Here is a 13520-nt window from a genome sequence, read left to right as displayed (position 1 = left end):
ACGTCCGCGACAATTACCTGATCGTGATTGTTTCGTCACAGGTTTACCCGTTCGGACGGGGGAAAGCTCACTTAAGACACATTGATGTTTTTGGGGGTTTCCCTTCTTCTCTCAGGTCGTCCTGCCATTTAGGCCAAGATCTCCCCAGTTCATCCATTCCCTCCCTTGAGATGATAGGTGATACAGATCACGTAAGACGCAGCAAGTGCGAGGACGTAGCTGCGAATCCGTGACTGCTTTCCCATGGTCAAGAACGGAGGGGTCTACTTCTCCACCATAGGTGGTAACTTCCTCCTCCCTAAGACAGGAAGGAACCTTACGGATACCTTAGGGGGAAACAAATGGGCGACTTCTGCCTGCCTTAATTGCACGTTATCATGGGAGGTTTTTACGTATCTATCTTCTGGCAGGCTACTGTTGCTTCTCCCTGACAGTTTGAAGAAATTAATATCCATCCCGCCAAGTGGACATTCTCTATATTGCCAAGGAAACCTTGAGTGCCTTAATTATGGTAAATTGAACAAAAATTCGAACCTCATATTTAGAATGATTTGTTCTCGGGTGTAGCTTAACTGATCCTTTCCTATCCCATCGGTTCGTTACCAAGTGTCGGAGACCTCTCGGGCCATGAGCTCTCAACAGTCCCGTTCCATCTACCGGCCGGCATGACATAAGTGCGTCTTTGTTGATTTTCCATCTGTGCAGCCACGAACCTAGACGGGATGCCAATCATGAGTATGACGGACGGTACGTACCGAGCGCTTAAGGTGGGTTGCTTTTGAGCCTGTCCTGACTGTTGGACGGTATTGATGGATACTGACACGGGGAAGATCACTGAGTGAGTCTACACACCTACTAATGGAGGTCCCACAATTTGGCACCAAAGCAGCCAGTGCCTTTCCAACCAGCATCGCCGCCCCACAACGTCGAATCCAACCAGAAGGTTACGGGCTTGGGGTTCCACGCTAGACAAGAAGACTCAGCCACCTGGGCAGTCCGACTTGACGTGTCCCTCGCGCAGCTTGAACGTCTTGATTGTATGTCGCCCCACGCAAGAAATACGGCCTCCTTGTCGACCCCCTGACCACGCCAACCGCCTGCGACACGAGAAAAAAGCTGGTGTCGCATTGGCAAAACTATCGGGAGGGGAAGACTCTGCATGTTCCATTGAGTGTCAAGCAGAGTCAGTCGGTTGAGACCAGACTATGGTCAAACAGAACCGCGGACATGTCCGCACCCCGGCCTCATTGACGACGAACCGGCGTGGATGACCTTATCTTGAACAAAGTCAAATGCCAGCAAGCCACTGTAGACGAGACATACAGCAGACCCTGACCTCCGGGCGTTGGTATCGCCAGAGTGTGCTGTTCTGTTGCTCGGACCTCCGGTGCAAGGTAGAGAGGTGAGCAAATCCAGAAGGGAGTTGCCGACGCCAGTACACTACACACACACTCACTTACGACAGGACAGCGCGGCAGGATGATCTGCCAGGCCTGCCCTGAGGTGCTGTGCTACACCGTTTTGAGGTAGAACCCAACATTTTGGTGTACCTGGTAGGTAAGCCGCTGCTATTTGCTGCTGACAGATCTGCGGCTCCGAGTCGGTTCTCACGCTTGCTAGTGGGATGCCTCCCCCTCTAGCTGGCGCCGCCTACGATGATTTGGGTAGAGGTTTAGCCGCAGTAAACCCTCTTGTTTCTTTATTTCTTACTTTCTTCATGGTCCTTCCATCTTCCGACTCGTCCGCCCTGTTTGGCCGGCTCTTGCGGTGCATAGCGCCGCTTCTGCATTGCATCACACACTTCAACACACACGCCCCTAGTCTACTAACCTGTACCGCACTGTCGTTTTCCTTGGCAAACCGGGCTCACCCCCTCGTAATCAGCCTGGAGTGACAGCAGAAGCCACATAGAGTCAGTGACAACTGTGGGTGGGGATTGGGGAACATGCAATTGGGCTCACCTTCGTGTTCTGCCAGATGTTTGGTAATCAACATTCCTTGGGTCCATTGGTTTCCCTTTGGAACCCCGTCGACCGACATTATACGCGGTACTGGTGGTTTTTTTTTTTTTTTTTTTCCTAACGCCGCAAATTTTTTTCTTCTTTTTTTAGTCGCCCAATCGCACAGTGAACAATTCGGGCCGCCGGATACGGGAGGTGGAGAGGGGTGAGAAAGAGGAAGAAGATATCAACCCAATCCTTATCGCCAGGTGGGATGGAAAACTTGTCAAGCCCATCTAATTCTGATCCAGCACGAATGCAGTCTAGTCGAAGCAGTCGGTGCCCGTACCATGGTCAGTCACCACTTCAACCCCCGGGCAGGTGGAGGAAGATCCCGCGCTCGCACAACGCTGGCGTCTTTTCCATGTCTGCAACGCTGTCCAAGGAACCAACGGGCCACAAAGGGGAAGCGGCACGCTAGCAAAAGTCGCTTTGCCCCAGTTGGTACTTTACTACGCCGCTGACATGGAATCAGCAATGTAGCTGTCGCTGTCGCCGTGCGTATGTATGTGCATCACCCACGTATCTACTGCTAGCCTCCAGGCATCTCTGGGCGAGCGGGGGAGATGAGCACTTGTCCGTCTGGCTGTATATCTGTTTACCTCCCTCCACTCCCCGTGCCTTGTCCAACTTTATGCCAAATGTACAGAATTAGGTCAGTAATAGTATCCGCTTCTTAGGAAATTTATCAAGTGTTCTTCCCCCGGGCAGAAAGAATTAAACAGAACCACAAAACATCTGTTTGCCCATGTACGTACTGACTCTCTACACACTCCTGCTCAAATCAAATGGTCTGGAAGGTGCAAACTAAAGTAGGGAGTGGTACGTACCTGCCGAGTGGTCCCGTACCAGTTCAAGGGGAAAAGAGGCGGGGCCAAGCAGGACCCAAGCAAGCACCTCCCTCCCTTGCCCCGTTGGACAACACACACACACAATGGCCCTACCCTACTCTGCCTACCTACTACGTACTCCCAGTAAGTATAATACATCGTATGGAAAAGAGGCACGGGGAAGACGCGACTTTGCACCGCCCATCCCGAAGAGCATCCACAGTTCCAAAGTCTGCAGCCTGGGGCTAGGATACACTGCCGGCAATGCCTAGGATAGGAACAGCAATAAGACCCAAAAGAGAAAGGGGGCAGGCAAGCGTTTTGGACGTGTACGTACATACAAAAATACATATACATACCCTTCACACAATAGACGCAGTAATAGTGGAAAAGACATGGAAGGGAAAGGAAGGGAAGGAAAGGAAGGAGAAGAAAAAGAGGGACAGCGGGTGCAGTTGTCCATCTTACATCCAAACATCTTTTAGTCAAACCAGTCTACGAACATCAAATCCTGTAGGCAAGGTTCAACAACCCAGTGCAACCCACTCCGATCCGATCCCCATCCCATCCATCCCGACCGTTCAGTATCCGTACCATCCCATCCTTTCCTGCCTGTCCTGTCCTGTCTGGCTCTGCTGCCTGTCTCCTTCCCTCTTTCCCTCGTTCTTTCTCTGTCTCCTTGTCTCTCTCTCCCCGGCGGCACCTACTAGTACACCAACGCTCCGCGCCCGCCCCAGGCATCCCTGTCACTTTTTTCCCACCCTCGCATTCACTCTTGTTACCGCGTGCGTGGGCTTTCTTAATTGCCCTTTCCAGCCCGTCAACCTATCACCAAGCTCAATCCGTATTGACTGGCCTCCGCACTACTGTCTTTCCCCGAAACACACGACCACCCACTTTCTACGCGTAAAGGCACCGTACCTCCCACTACGTAAGGCACTGCAGACAACACTGCCTCAGGTACCTGACCTGACCTCACTCTACACGCCTCACCTAGCCATTGCCGCTCTCCTCCACCGTGGCTCACCCTCCTCCTACCATCATCCCGTCCCTTTATCTTTTTTTTCTTCCTCTGATCTCTCACTACTCCTCCAATTCCTCGTTGTTTTTCGCACGAGTGAATCAGTGTTGTCATACGAAACGCCAGGCAACATATCCCACCCCCCCATCTCCTTTTTTTCTCCCCTTTCGCCCTCTTGTAATCCTAAGACTCGTCATCTCCTTCGACGAACTCTCACACCCCCCATTCGCTGTCCTCTCGGCCGACCGGCCTTCGAAACACGACACGTTCTGGTCAACCATCCACTCGTTACATAGACAGACTTGCTTGCAGATTTCATTCCCGCACGCAATCGACATAGTGCTTGCTTCCCTGCCTGTGCTTCTGTACCAGCTGCTGCTGCTCTTGCTCCGCCCCTTCGGGAAAAAAAAAGGGCCCTGTTCAGTTAGCCCACGTTCAGCTCGACTGGCTTTCACGTCTTCGACTAGCACACTCGAGGCGTCACGTTCGTTAAATCTGCTGCATCCAGAAAAGCACTGGTTCTCTCTTGATCTTGCGCCACCAATCTACAAGGAGGAAAAAGAGGACTCTTATCAGTCGTCGAGTCGCTTTCCATCTCCCCGTCACCCCAAGCCCCTCGATACGCTTGCCCGTAATCGAATGGGTCTGAGGCCTATCGAACCCACCGACGCGCCTACCTGTCGACCTACTGCCGCCTAGTAAGGAACTTCGAACAGGAAAAAGAAACCACCAACGAACTCCGTCAGCGACACCACGGCCACCAGCCATATCTTGCTTGACTGCGGTCGAACCACTGAACGAAGCCACATCTGGCCGCCTGTTCCATACGTGGTCGCTGTACAAGGCTCAAAACCGCCGGCGGCTTGCGCTGTGCTGTTGTGACAAGTGGTGTACAAAGTGCACACACAACAGGGCGACCACTTAGCCAGCCCACCACTAACCCACATTTGGGCCCATCATGGCACCCACGACGCCCCGGCTTAAGATCCTCTCAGGTGCGTCCATTTTCCTGACTTCAAATCTTCCCGCCCGCCCCAATGATTGCTTCTTCTTGCATCGGTGCTACCGTGTGTGGATCGAATTTTTGTGTCCCTTTATCTCTACCCGTCAGCCCGGCTTTTTCTTCCCCCATCGCACCTTTCTCGACCTAACTACACTCGTTTTTATTGACCACCCCTCTCTCTCTATCTTTTTTTTTCTTTCCTATTCTTTCTCCCTCTCTCCAGGGACCGGTGCTCTTGCATCGAGTCAAACACGACCACAGTCATGGCCGACGACAACAGCAGCGAGCTAATGAATGTGTGTTCAGTGGGAGGGAATCCGGTTTCCGCCTTCTTGTCATGGAGATTACAGGCCACCAATGCCTGTGACGTTACACTCGTGTGGAAGTCTGGGTTTGATCACGTTGCGCAATACGGAATTTCGTTCAAGTACGTTTTGTTCCTCTACCCAGCGACCTGCGGGCGCATCTAACCAAGGGATTACAGATCGCCCGTCTTTGGCAACGAGCGTTTTAAGCCTCGACATGGTAAGGAGCTCCATGAGTACTCGGAGAAAATTAAGAGCCTTTGCTGACAAGTTTTCCCCCACAGTTGTGCGCGTTCCCGAAGATGCCGCCAACACCGTCGGCCCCTTCGATTACGTGATTCTCTGCATCAAGGCCCTGCCCGACGTTTACGATCTGGCGGCTGTCATTGATGCTGTCGTCACTCCCCAGCATACATGTATTCTAGTAAACACAACCCACACACTCGGTGTCGAGGCCGCTATCGAGGAGCGATTTCCCACCAACGTCGTTTTGTCGCTGGTTTCCAACGCCGAGCTTTCTCAGCTTGGTCAGAGCGAATTCGAACACAAGGGGTCGACCGAGATTTGGGTTGGACCTTCCAGCAAGAATGAAAACATCCCTGGCGCGATTCAAGAAGACATGGCTCAAGCCCTTGCCATGACATTGACAGCTGGCCAGGTTGACTGCAAAGTTTCTCAGAATATCCGTCAACAACAGTATGAGAGGGTCATTGGGTGAGTGGCTTCTCGTGGACTTTTCTCAGTGTCCCTTGCTGACTTATCTAGCCCCATTGCTTTCCATCCCGCGAGCGTGATTTTCGAAACAGCCAACCACATCCAACTCCTCGAGAAGGTTGGTGTAAGAGACTTGGTGCACGGCGTGATTGACGAGTTGCTCGCCCTCGCTACCGCACATGGCTGCAAATTCGACGCCGACTTCAAGCAACGGACCATCGATGAAATGACCAAGCCTACGACTACCGAGAGTATCATGTGGCAGGATTACATTGCGAGACGACCGATGGAAGTCGAAACGTATCTTGGATCTCCGATAAAGTTGGCCAAGGACGCTCGCGTCCCCGTTCCTCGTATCGAGACGATGTACGCTGTGCTGCACAACCTTAACACCGTCAACCGCCAGAAACCAGTCAAGCCTGTCGATGCTGCTATGGCGCCTCCCGGATCACCAACATCCCAGTCACCTCTACCGAGAATGTCGACGCAAAATGGCATTCGCCCGGTGAACGGTAACGGCAACGGCATGCCTCCTGGCCGTGGCCCCCGTCCAAGAAACTCGTCGAACCTTGGCCCGCCCCCACCTGGCATGCGCCGACCGCCTATGAATGGTGGCCCTCCCAACGGCTACCCTCGTGGACCTCCTGGCCCTGGATCTCGGGCAGCATCGAGAAGAGGGTCGCTTGAGGGAAACGAACTGGAAGAATTCTCTCACTTAATGCTCTATGACGATATTCCCGAGGGTGGTGAGCCAGGTTACGGCCCGGGCCCGGGTCAGGGCCAAGGTCCGGACGGCTCTGACCTAGCGCTTCGCGAACGTGAACTCGAACTGCGCCAGAGAGAATTGGCCATGAGAGAGCGGGAGATGCGGATGAGATCGAGGGGTCCCCCTCCTAGAAGAGGCCCTCACCCGATGCGAAACAGTGCTCAAGCGTTTGACGACGACGACGATGAGGATGACTACTTTGATCCTACCTCCGGCCCGCCACCTCCCATGATTGATCCTGAGAACTTCGACATGATGAGCGTCACGTCGAGGAAGAATCGGAAACAAGCACCCCCTCCCCCGAACCGTGCCCAATTTCACAAGAACGAGGTCTATGATGCTGCTGCACCCCCTGTCCGCACCTCCAGATTCCGCCCGACGTTTGGTCGCAATCGATCAAGCCAGATTGCTAACATTCCTGCCATGAACGAGAATATCTTGGACGATCCCCTCCTCTCTTGCTCATCAAATCGTTACGGCGCAGTTGACCGAGGCACAATGCACGCAGGATCCCGAGCGAATTCACTGACAGCCTCACGCTTGGATGAGATGCAGCTCGGTGGGGGCCCGATGCAGATGGGCATGAACGGAGCCTTTCCCCGGCGAGCTAGCCAGTCCCCAGGAAACCCCTACAGCCCCTCAATTCGAGGTGGCAGTGGCCGTCCGTCACCGCCTAACGGCTTTGGCGGTCCTTCGATGAATGGCCGACCATCGCCTCCCGAAAGCGTCCGTCAACCCGTGCCCCGATACCCTCCCGGCCATGGTAACGCAGTCGCGCCACAGCAGGTTGAGCAACATGTCGGGGTGAGCGGCCTTCTCCCACCTAAGCAAAAGAACGTGAGAAGTCTGACTGGTAGTGCGAGCGCCAGCGCGGGCAGTGGTGATTCCCAACCGGACACTGAACCCTCAGCCCACAGCAGCCAGAGCAGTCTCGGACAGCGCCCACCTATTGGAGTGCGGTAAAGCCGAATGTCTGACTACTGATTTTCTGCATCGAAGTGACAAGGCCGTAGCCGGCGACAACGGGACGGCATCGATTTTTCTTGGCCCGATTTCGATCCGAAACGAATACGACGACACGCCTCATTCGCCCGATTCGCTCATCGATCCAAAGGTGGCAATTACACCCTAGGCTCTACGAGTACACACCTGTCTTTGTTTTCTACATCGTCCCGCGGCAAAACGATAACGACACGAAAGGTTTAGACAGGGTGTTGGTCTATTCTTCGACACAACAAAACACATAGCTAATTCGACGACTTTTTATTTTCCTTTATCGAGTGGACTTAGGTCCAGTACATACATACGGCATCGTGGCGATGGGAACAGATCCCCACCCTGATAATGGCAGCATCATTGGCATGGATGACATCAACCCCTCTTGCTCGGCTTCGGAGACCCGCTGTTGGGATTGGAAACGAATGTTTATGTCACGAAGGCGGGCGCCTGGATGATTCGGATTCGCGAACTCTACCGACATGAGCCTGGCTTAAAGAGTTGTGCAGGATTCATTCCAATACCATGCGGCGGAGACAGTGCTTGACGCTCCTTGGACCATCATGAGCGATAAAGGAGGTTGGATGTGTATAAAACAAACGCCTCACCAGGCTACTTTTCTCTCTGTTTTTTTTTTTTTCTTTCCTTTTGTGCCAGTCCTTTACGACAAATCTTCTTTTTGGAGCCCCCATGTAACCTAGGCACGGGCGTGGCTGTTTTGATGGGATCATTAAGTAACGAGCATAGACGGGGCCGGAAGCGGTTTTGATCCGGCAATACAAAGATGGGAAGATTATTGCAAGGTCGAGGAAGAAGAAAGGGTGGCATGCTCAGGCTGAAGCCTTCCTGCTAAGGGAATTTTGGCTTTTGTTCCGTAATTTTTAGTTTCCCGCTGATGAGAGTATGGCGACGGAAGAAGACAGGCCCCTAGGAGGAAAGAGGGGACTTAGAAAAAAGTTTGAGGGGCAGAGCATGTAGGCAGCTCCTTTAGGGGCGTTCGATTGAACGCAATGGAAAGTCAGACTCAAGCAAATGTGTGTTCCTCTTACAACATGCCTGTGATATGCTAAGCCCCTCTGTAGCAGAGGCTCGGGCTGCGGCTTAAAGATCAGCAGCAGAGGGCTAGATTATGACGCGGGCTAGGGGTTTCGTGAGGAATTTCTTCTGACGAAGCCCAAGGCCCGGACGGCCCGGATGTGGCTTGTCGGGCGCTTTGATTAAGACAACAATAGCCCACTGTTTTTTTTTTTTTTCTTGAGCGAAAAACAATCTCGATATTTGGCAAGTACCGCTGCGCTTGTGCTACGAAAGTCCCTTGTGAGAAGCTAAAAAGCTAAGCAAAGCTCTGTCTCGGCGGGTGCTGCGTCAGAGGACATGTGCCATCTGATGGTTGAACCATCCGTGCGAGCAAGACCCCTTTGCCGTAGCGTTTGCTCTATCAGGTAGCGAACCCCGGGTATTCTGCAGTTCGTCAAATCACGTCGTTTATGCAAGTCGTCCGTTAAGAGGGGGTTAGGTTATGTCTTGGGCTGCTTCGCAACCCCCTCCCCGGTGTGCGCGGGATGCCTGAAGGTCGTTTTCGCAGGCATATACCCAGGCGAGGAAAGTGCGCTGCTGCTCATCATTTTTCAATCCGTATTTCGACCTTGGCAGGAGCAGAATATTACAGTACCTTAGTCTATACTAGAAAAGCAGGCGCACGGACCTTGGTCCCCCCGTTCCCCCCCCCCCTCGTTCTCCCCCCCTCTCGCTCGTTTACCAGCTGTCGGCATGTCAGCCGGGCGTCCCATCAAACGGCAGGCATGACGGCGCCGTGTGGGTGGGGGGGAAAGAGATGGTGGTCAAAGGTGGGGCTATTTGTCGTCTGCTTCGTCAAGGGTAAGTTGTTTACGGGTCCCACTTTTAAAACAACATTGCTGGAAACAACGTCCCGTTAATGAATTGCATTGAATCGACGACGGGTTAGGATATTAAGATAGACCGGACTCCTGGATCGAACGATACGCGCGCGACGGGCATATACCTGAACTTTTTAAAGCTGATATTCGGAAGAGAAGGCATTTGCTTTCCAAGTCTACTTTGTTATTTGTTTCGTTCGCCGCGCGAACAGACGCGACGAGGTATTGCTTTGGTAAGGACCTTTTTTTGAGACCCCTCCCCCACCCCCCACTTCATATGAGTCGTTGTTTTGTGTGTGTTTTCTGTATGACCTGTATGTCGGGTTACTGAAGGTTCTTTTTTTTCTTTTTTTCCCCCCCTCTTCCCTGAGCAAGATCATCATCTTTTGGGGTTTAGAGTGTGTATGTACTGTTTGTTGCTATTTTCGGGTTGATGGGCGGTGAAACCGGAGACTGACTAGCCGCAGACAAGTTTCTTCCGTGAGGGAAATCCACTTTCGGTGTGCCGTCTTGAGGAGAAAAGAGACGTGATAAGACGTCTTGGCGGAGATACTCGGTGCAACGACGGACTGAGAAACGGGAGAGAAGATGGCGACGAGGAATATCAACATGACGCATACGACGCGGCCGTCGATTTCGTCAAGTTCCGGGAATGCGGTCAAGACGCGCCAACTTGTGAGTTTAGTCTTCTTTGTTTTTATATTCACCCCTATCCTAAAACCACTCACATCTTGGCCCTCATCTTGATATCATCCGTTGGCATGGAGAATGAGCCTTCGGATGACCGGAGTGGTTTGTACGGAGATTGCCGGTGGACAGACCAAGAAGACGGGGTGTGACGATCACCGGGGGGAGGGAGGGGATGATCTTTTTTGCTGACTGTGACCGACTACCAGACACATCTGCATTCGCAGCTCGCGCAGTTGTCTGCCAACCTTGCTGATACCGAGAACCTGGTTCGTATGACGACCGTTCAGGCTGAGAGTATGCGGGGCTTGGGAGCTTGGCATGGTGGAATGTGAGTATCTATCTGTCCCCTGGTCGCGCTGTTTTCTTCGCTCCCGTGGGCTCGTCTTCCGTATGGGAGAGCTTTGCGGGGGGGCCATTCGTTTGTGGACCGGCCCGGAGAGGTGCTCGGATAAGGAATGGATGTATGCTAATTGCAACAGGTTCATGGCTGCTAGCAAGGTCCTTGGCGAGGAAGCTATCAATCGCGATGCGGCGGCACAGGCTAAGGGCGGTCAACGCTAATGGTATTTCGATGTTTGGGGTGTACGGGTGGAATGGAACTGTGTTCGTTTGTGGATGGAGTGCCAAAATTGTCTGGAATCTGGGATGGCTACGATGACGATGAGCGGACCGAAATGTCCGGAGTTGTGAGTCTGGTCAGGTATGTTTGAGATGAATGCATGTTATGGAATGAATGAGGTGTCTGCCTCTGAATAAAGACAAAAGTTTCCATCACTTTTAAGGGTAGTGGCTTTGGTTTTGTGCTTTACGCCGTGTTGTGCTTTTGGGGATATCAATCTGGTTTCAAGGCTCCTTTCACAGGAAGGGCTGCGGTGAGAAGGTGCAAGGAAACTGGAGGAAGATCAGTAATCCTCACACCTTGAAATTGCGTTTGGAGACCAGAGCTCTTTTCTATTTGCATACAAGGAGCATACATCGGGCATTGTTCATTGGCAGTACGGCAGTCAATGTCAAGCCTAGCGATCAAATACAATGATTCAACGCGCCGTCATCTATGTGTCACTACACCGGTTGGCCTGTGGATGTTTCGTATCTTCACACGGCATCATTCATAACTCGTCTATGTGGCCTTGGTCCTCTGCTAGTGCATGGTAGATGGGCAACCACCGTAAGAGTTTTTGACCGCAGTTGGCAGGTGCAGTCTCGGCTGACCAGGAGAATCCGGCTTCTATATCACTCCTGTAGAGACTTGGTAAACGTATGCCACTCATGGATGACTCCGGGTATCTTAGGAAAAGGGCTGGAAGCTGTCTTCTGGGGCTGTAAGCTCATGGTGGTCCTGCTTTTTTGTCATCTTGTTCGTCTAACTCCGTTTGTATTATCTTACAGAACAATCCCCGGAATGATCTGGTTTCAGTCGATAACAGCGAAGCTATAAAGGAGTGATGTAGGCTGCTGCAGGTGCTGATGGACCACGGATTGTTCGTCTAATTCTTGGGGACTGAGGTACCATACTGGCTGATGGTAGTGAGGGGGTGCTTGAAGTAAGGTATAGACAGGTCTAACTGAGAATAGGAGAATCATTGCGATAACCCCTAGCCGAACCTATAGCCCAAGCTTCTACTTGACCGTGTTTATTGTCAGGCGGGAGCTATTCGACTACTATAGAGTATGTTGACGAGTTCTTTGCCCGATGGAAGTGTGCTCTTCAACACGGGCATTTGACCCAATCTCTTCTTAAAGTTGACAAGAACTCAAAATCACTCATACACTTCTAAAATACTATAGCATCCCCTGAGTTGGTTCATTCTGTTCGCTAGGAGTTAGTAATCCAGGCCTCAAGAACGCCCAATGACACTTAATAAAAGCCCCATCAACTGGTGTTCAATGTTCAATTATCCTAGAACTGAGCAATATTTGTTTTCTCGAAAGCCCTACAAATTGATATGTATGAAACCGAAAGTTTCACGTGGTCACTGGGATTTGAGCTCTGTTGTTTTTGCCTACTTATATCCCCTCGCCACCATTTGCTTCCAAGCTTCGTCGAGATACGGCTTATGTTGCTGGTCATACTCCCACGTACAAAGAATGGCGTAGCTACATTTGTGTCTAGATGAATATTTTCTATTTACTTGTTTCTAGTTCCACGTTTCGCGACGTATTAAATATTCCATAGAGCCCAGTTGTGCGTCCTAACCTTCTGTCCGGTTTGGGTTGGGCATTATGAAGCTGGCCAAGTCAGAACCGTCGGGACGGAGTACCATCAACAACACTTCCCTATGTATAGCAAGTGCCCGCCACTAAATTTTGGAGGCCAACCATGCAACTAATACTACAGGCGTGACGTGTGCTATCATCGTATGTTGCGTTGTCCGCGCTACCGTACTCATATGTTATGGCACACTTTACTCACTTGTTTACCGTCACTGGTATGGCATTTATCTCTACGTAAACAACTAGAATGAAGTAATGGATGACATAAGTGAAAGCGGGTTCTCACGGTTGTTATACATGATAGGCTCGCCACTCACAAGTTTGTTGCTCATCATGACTCTAGTGGGCTGTTTCTCCTCTGTTCTTGAGCCAGCTGCCTGGGGAATGTGCCAAAGCTTGACCGGAATTATAAGATGTGTTAACTTTTATATCGGCTAACGGAAGCTGGGTTCGAGCCGTCAGTGATGGCAGGCGTTCTGCTTGCCCTGTCCTTCGTATATCGTATGGGGCGGTACAACCCCTATGCACTCTTACTCACTAGCCACATGTCATGAAATGTCCATTTACACAGTTGCCTTTCTATGTCAGACCAAAAAAAAATATTTGATAAATGTTATGGTCCGCTCAAGGGGAGGCTGTGGCCTCGTCACCACCAGACAACCACGAGTTCAAACGACTGAAGTTAGCATGCAAGCCCTTGGGCACGTCCGCTTAAGTATGTACCCCTGAGCAGCTTAATAAAAGATTATTCATGATATAAAAGAGCAAAGTGTTCACAGCTAAGAAGTCACCAAGCGAATAAGATATGGAAAGAACTTCTGGCTGGAATAAGACACAGGTTGAATAGATAGCAGACGAAGATGGCAGGGAGGGCAAAATCAAGACTCGCGAGATCCAAGCATTGAAATCTACCCCAAACGCTTATCCAGCATAGCCTGAAATTCTCCGTCTCTGTCGGAGGTTAGCGGATTATCCCTCGTCCACCAGACGACCAGCGCCAACACCACCAACATGACGTAGAGCAGTCAAAGCCTGTAGTAATAGGAATGGAAAATGAAATAAAGAATCTACTCCCTGTTGTAT

General features: G+C 51.5%; 2 protein-coding genes across 2 annotated transcripts; both read left to right on the top strand.

Annotated features, from left to right (window-relative positions):
* Positions 1-5117: 5117 nt before the first annotated feature.
* On the top strand, positions 5118-7602 carry CTRU02_207357 (alcohol dehydrogenase; the record flags this gene model as incomplete). The annotated part of the gene is made up of 4 exons (XM_036719252.2): positions 5118-5281; positions 5339-5379; positions 5444-5873; positions 5925-7602. The coding sequence occupies 4 exons, from the start codon at positions 5118-5120 to the stop codon at positions 7600-7602; spliced, it is 2313 nt and encodes a 770-aa protein (XP_036588959.2).
* A 2519-nt stretch (positions 7603-10121) lies between these two features.
* CTRU02_207356 (DUF1721 domain containing protein) lies at positions 10122-10784 on the top strand (the record flags this gene model as incomplete). The annotated part of the gene is made up of 3 exons (XM_036719253.1): positions 10122-10208; positions 10430-10551; positions 10703-10784. 3 exons carry the CDS (start codon positions 10122-10124, stop codon positions 10782-10784), a joined length of 291 nt encoding a protein of 96 aa, XP_036588960.1.
* Positions 10785-13520: the final 2736 nt, after the last annotated feature.

Source organism: Colletotrichum truncatum, assembly GCF_014235925.2.
Source record: "Colletotrichum truncatum strain CMES1059 chromosome Unknown Contig_0004, whole genome shotgun sequence".
Lineage (NCBI taxonomy): Eukaryota > Fungi > Ascomycota > Sordariomycetes > Glomerellales > Glomerellaceae > Colletotrichum > Colletotrichum truncatum.
Note: the sequence above shows the minus strand (reverse complement) of the source record. Positions and strands in the feature narration are given on the sequence as shown.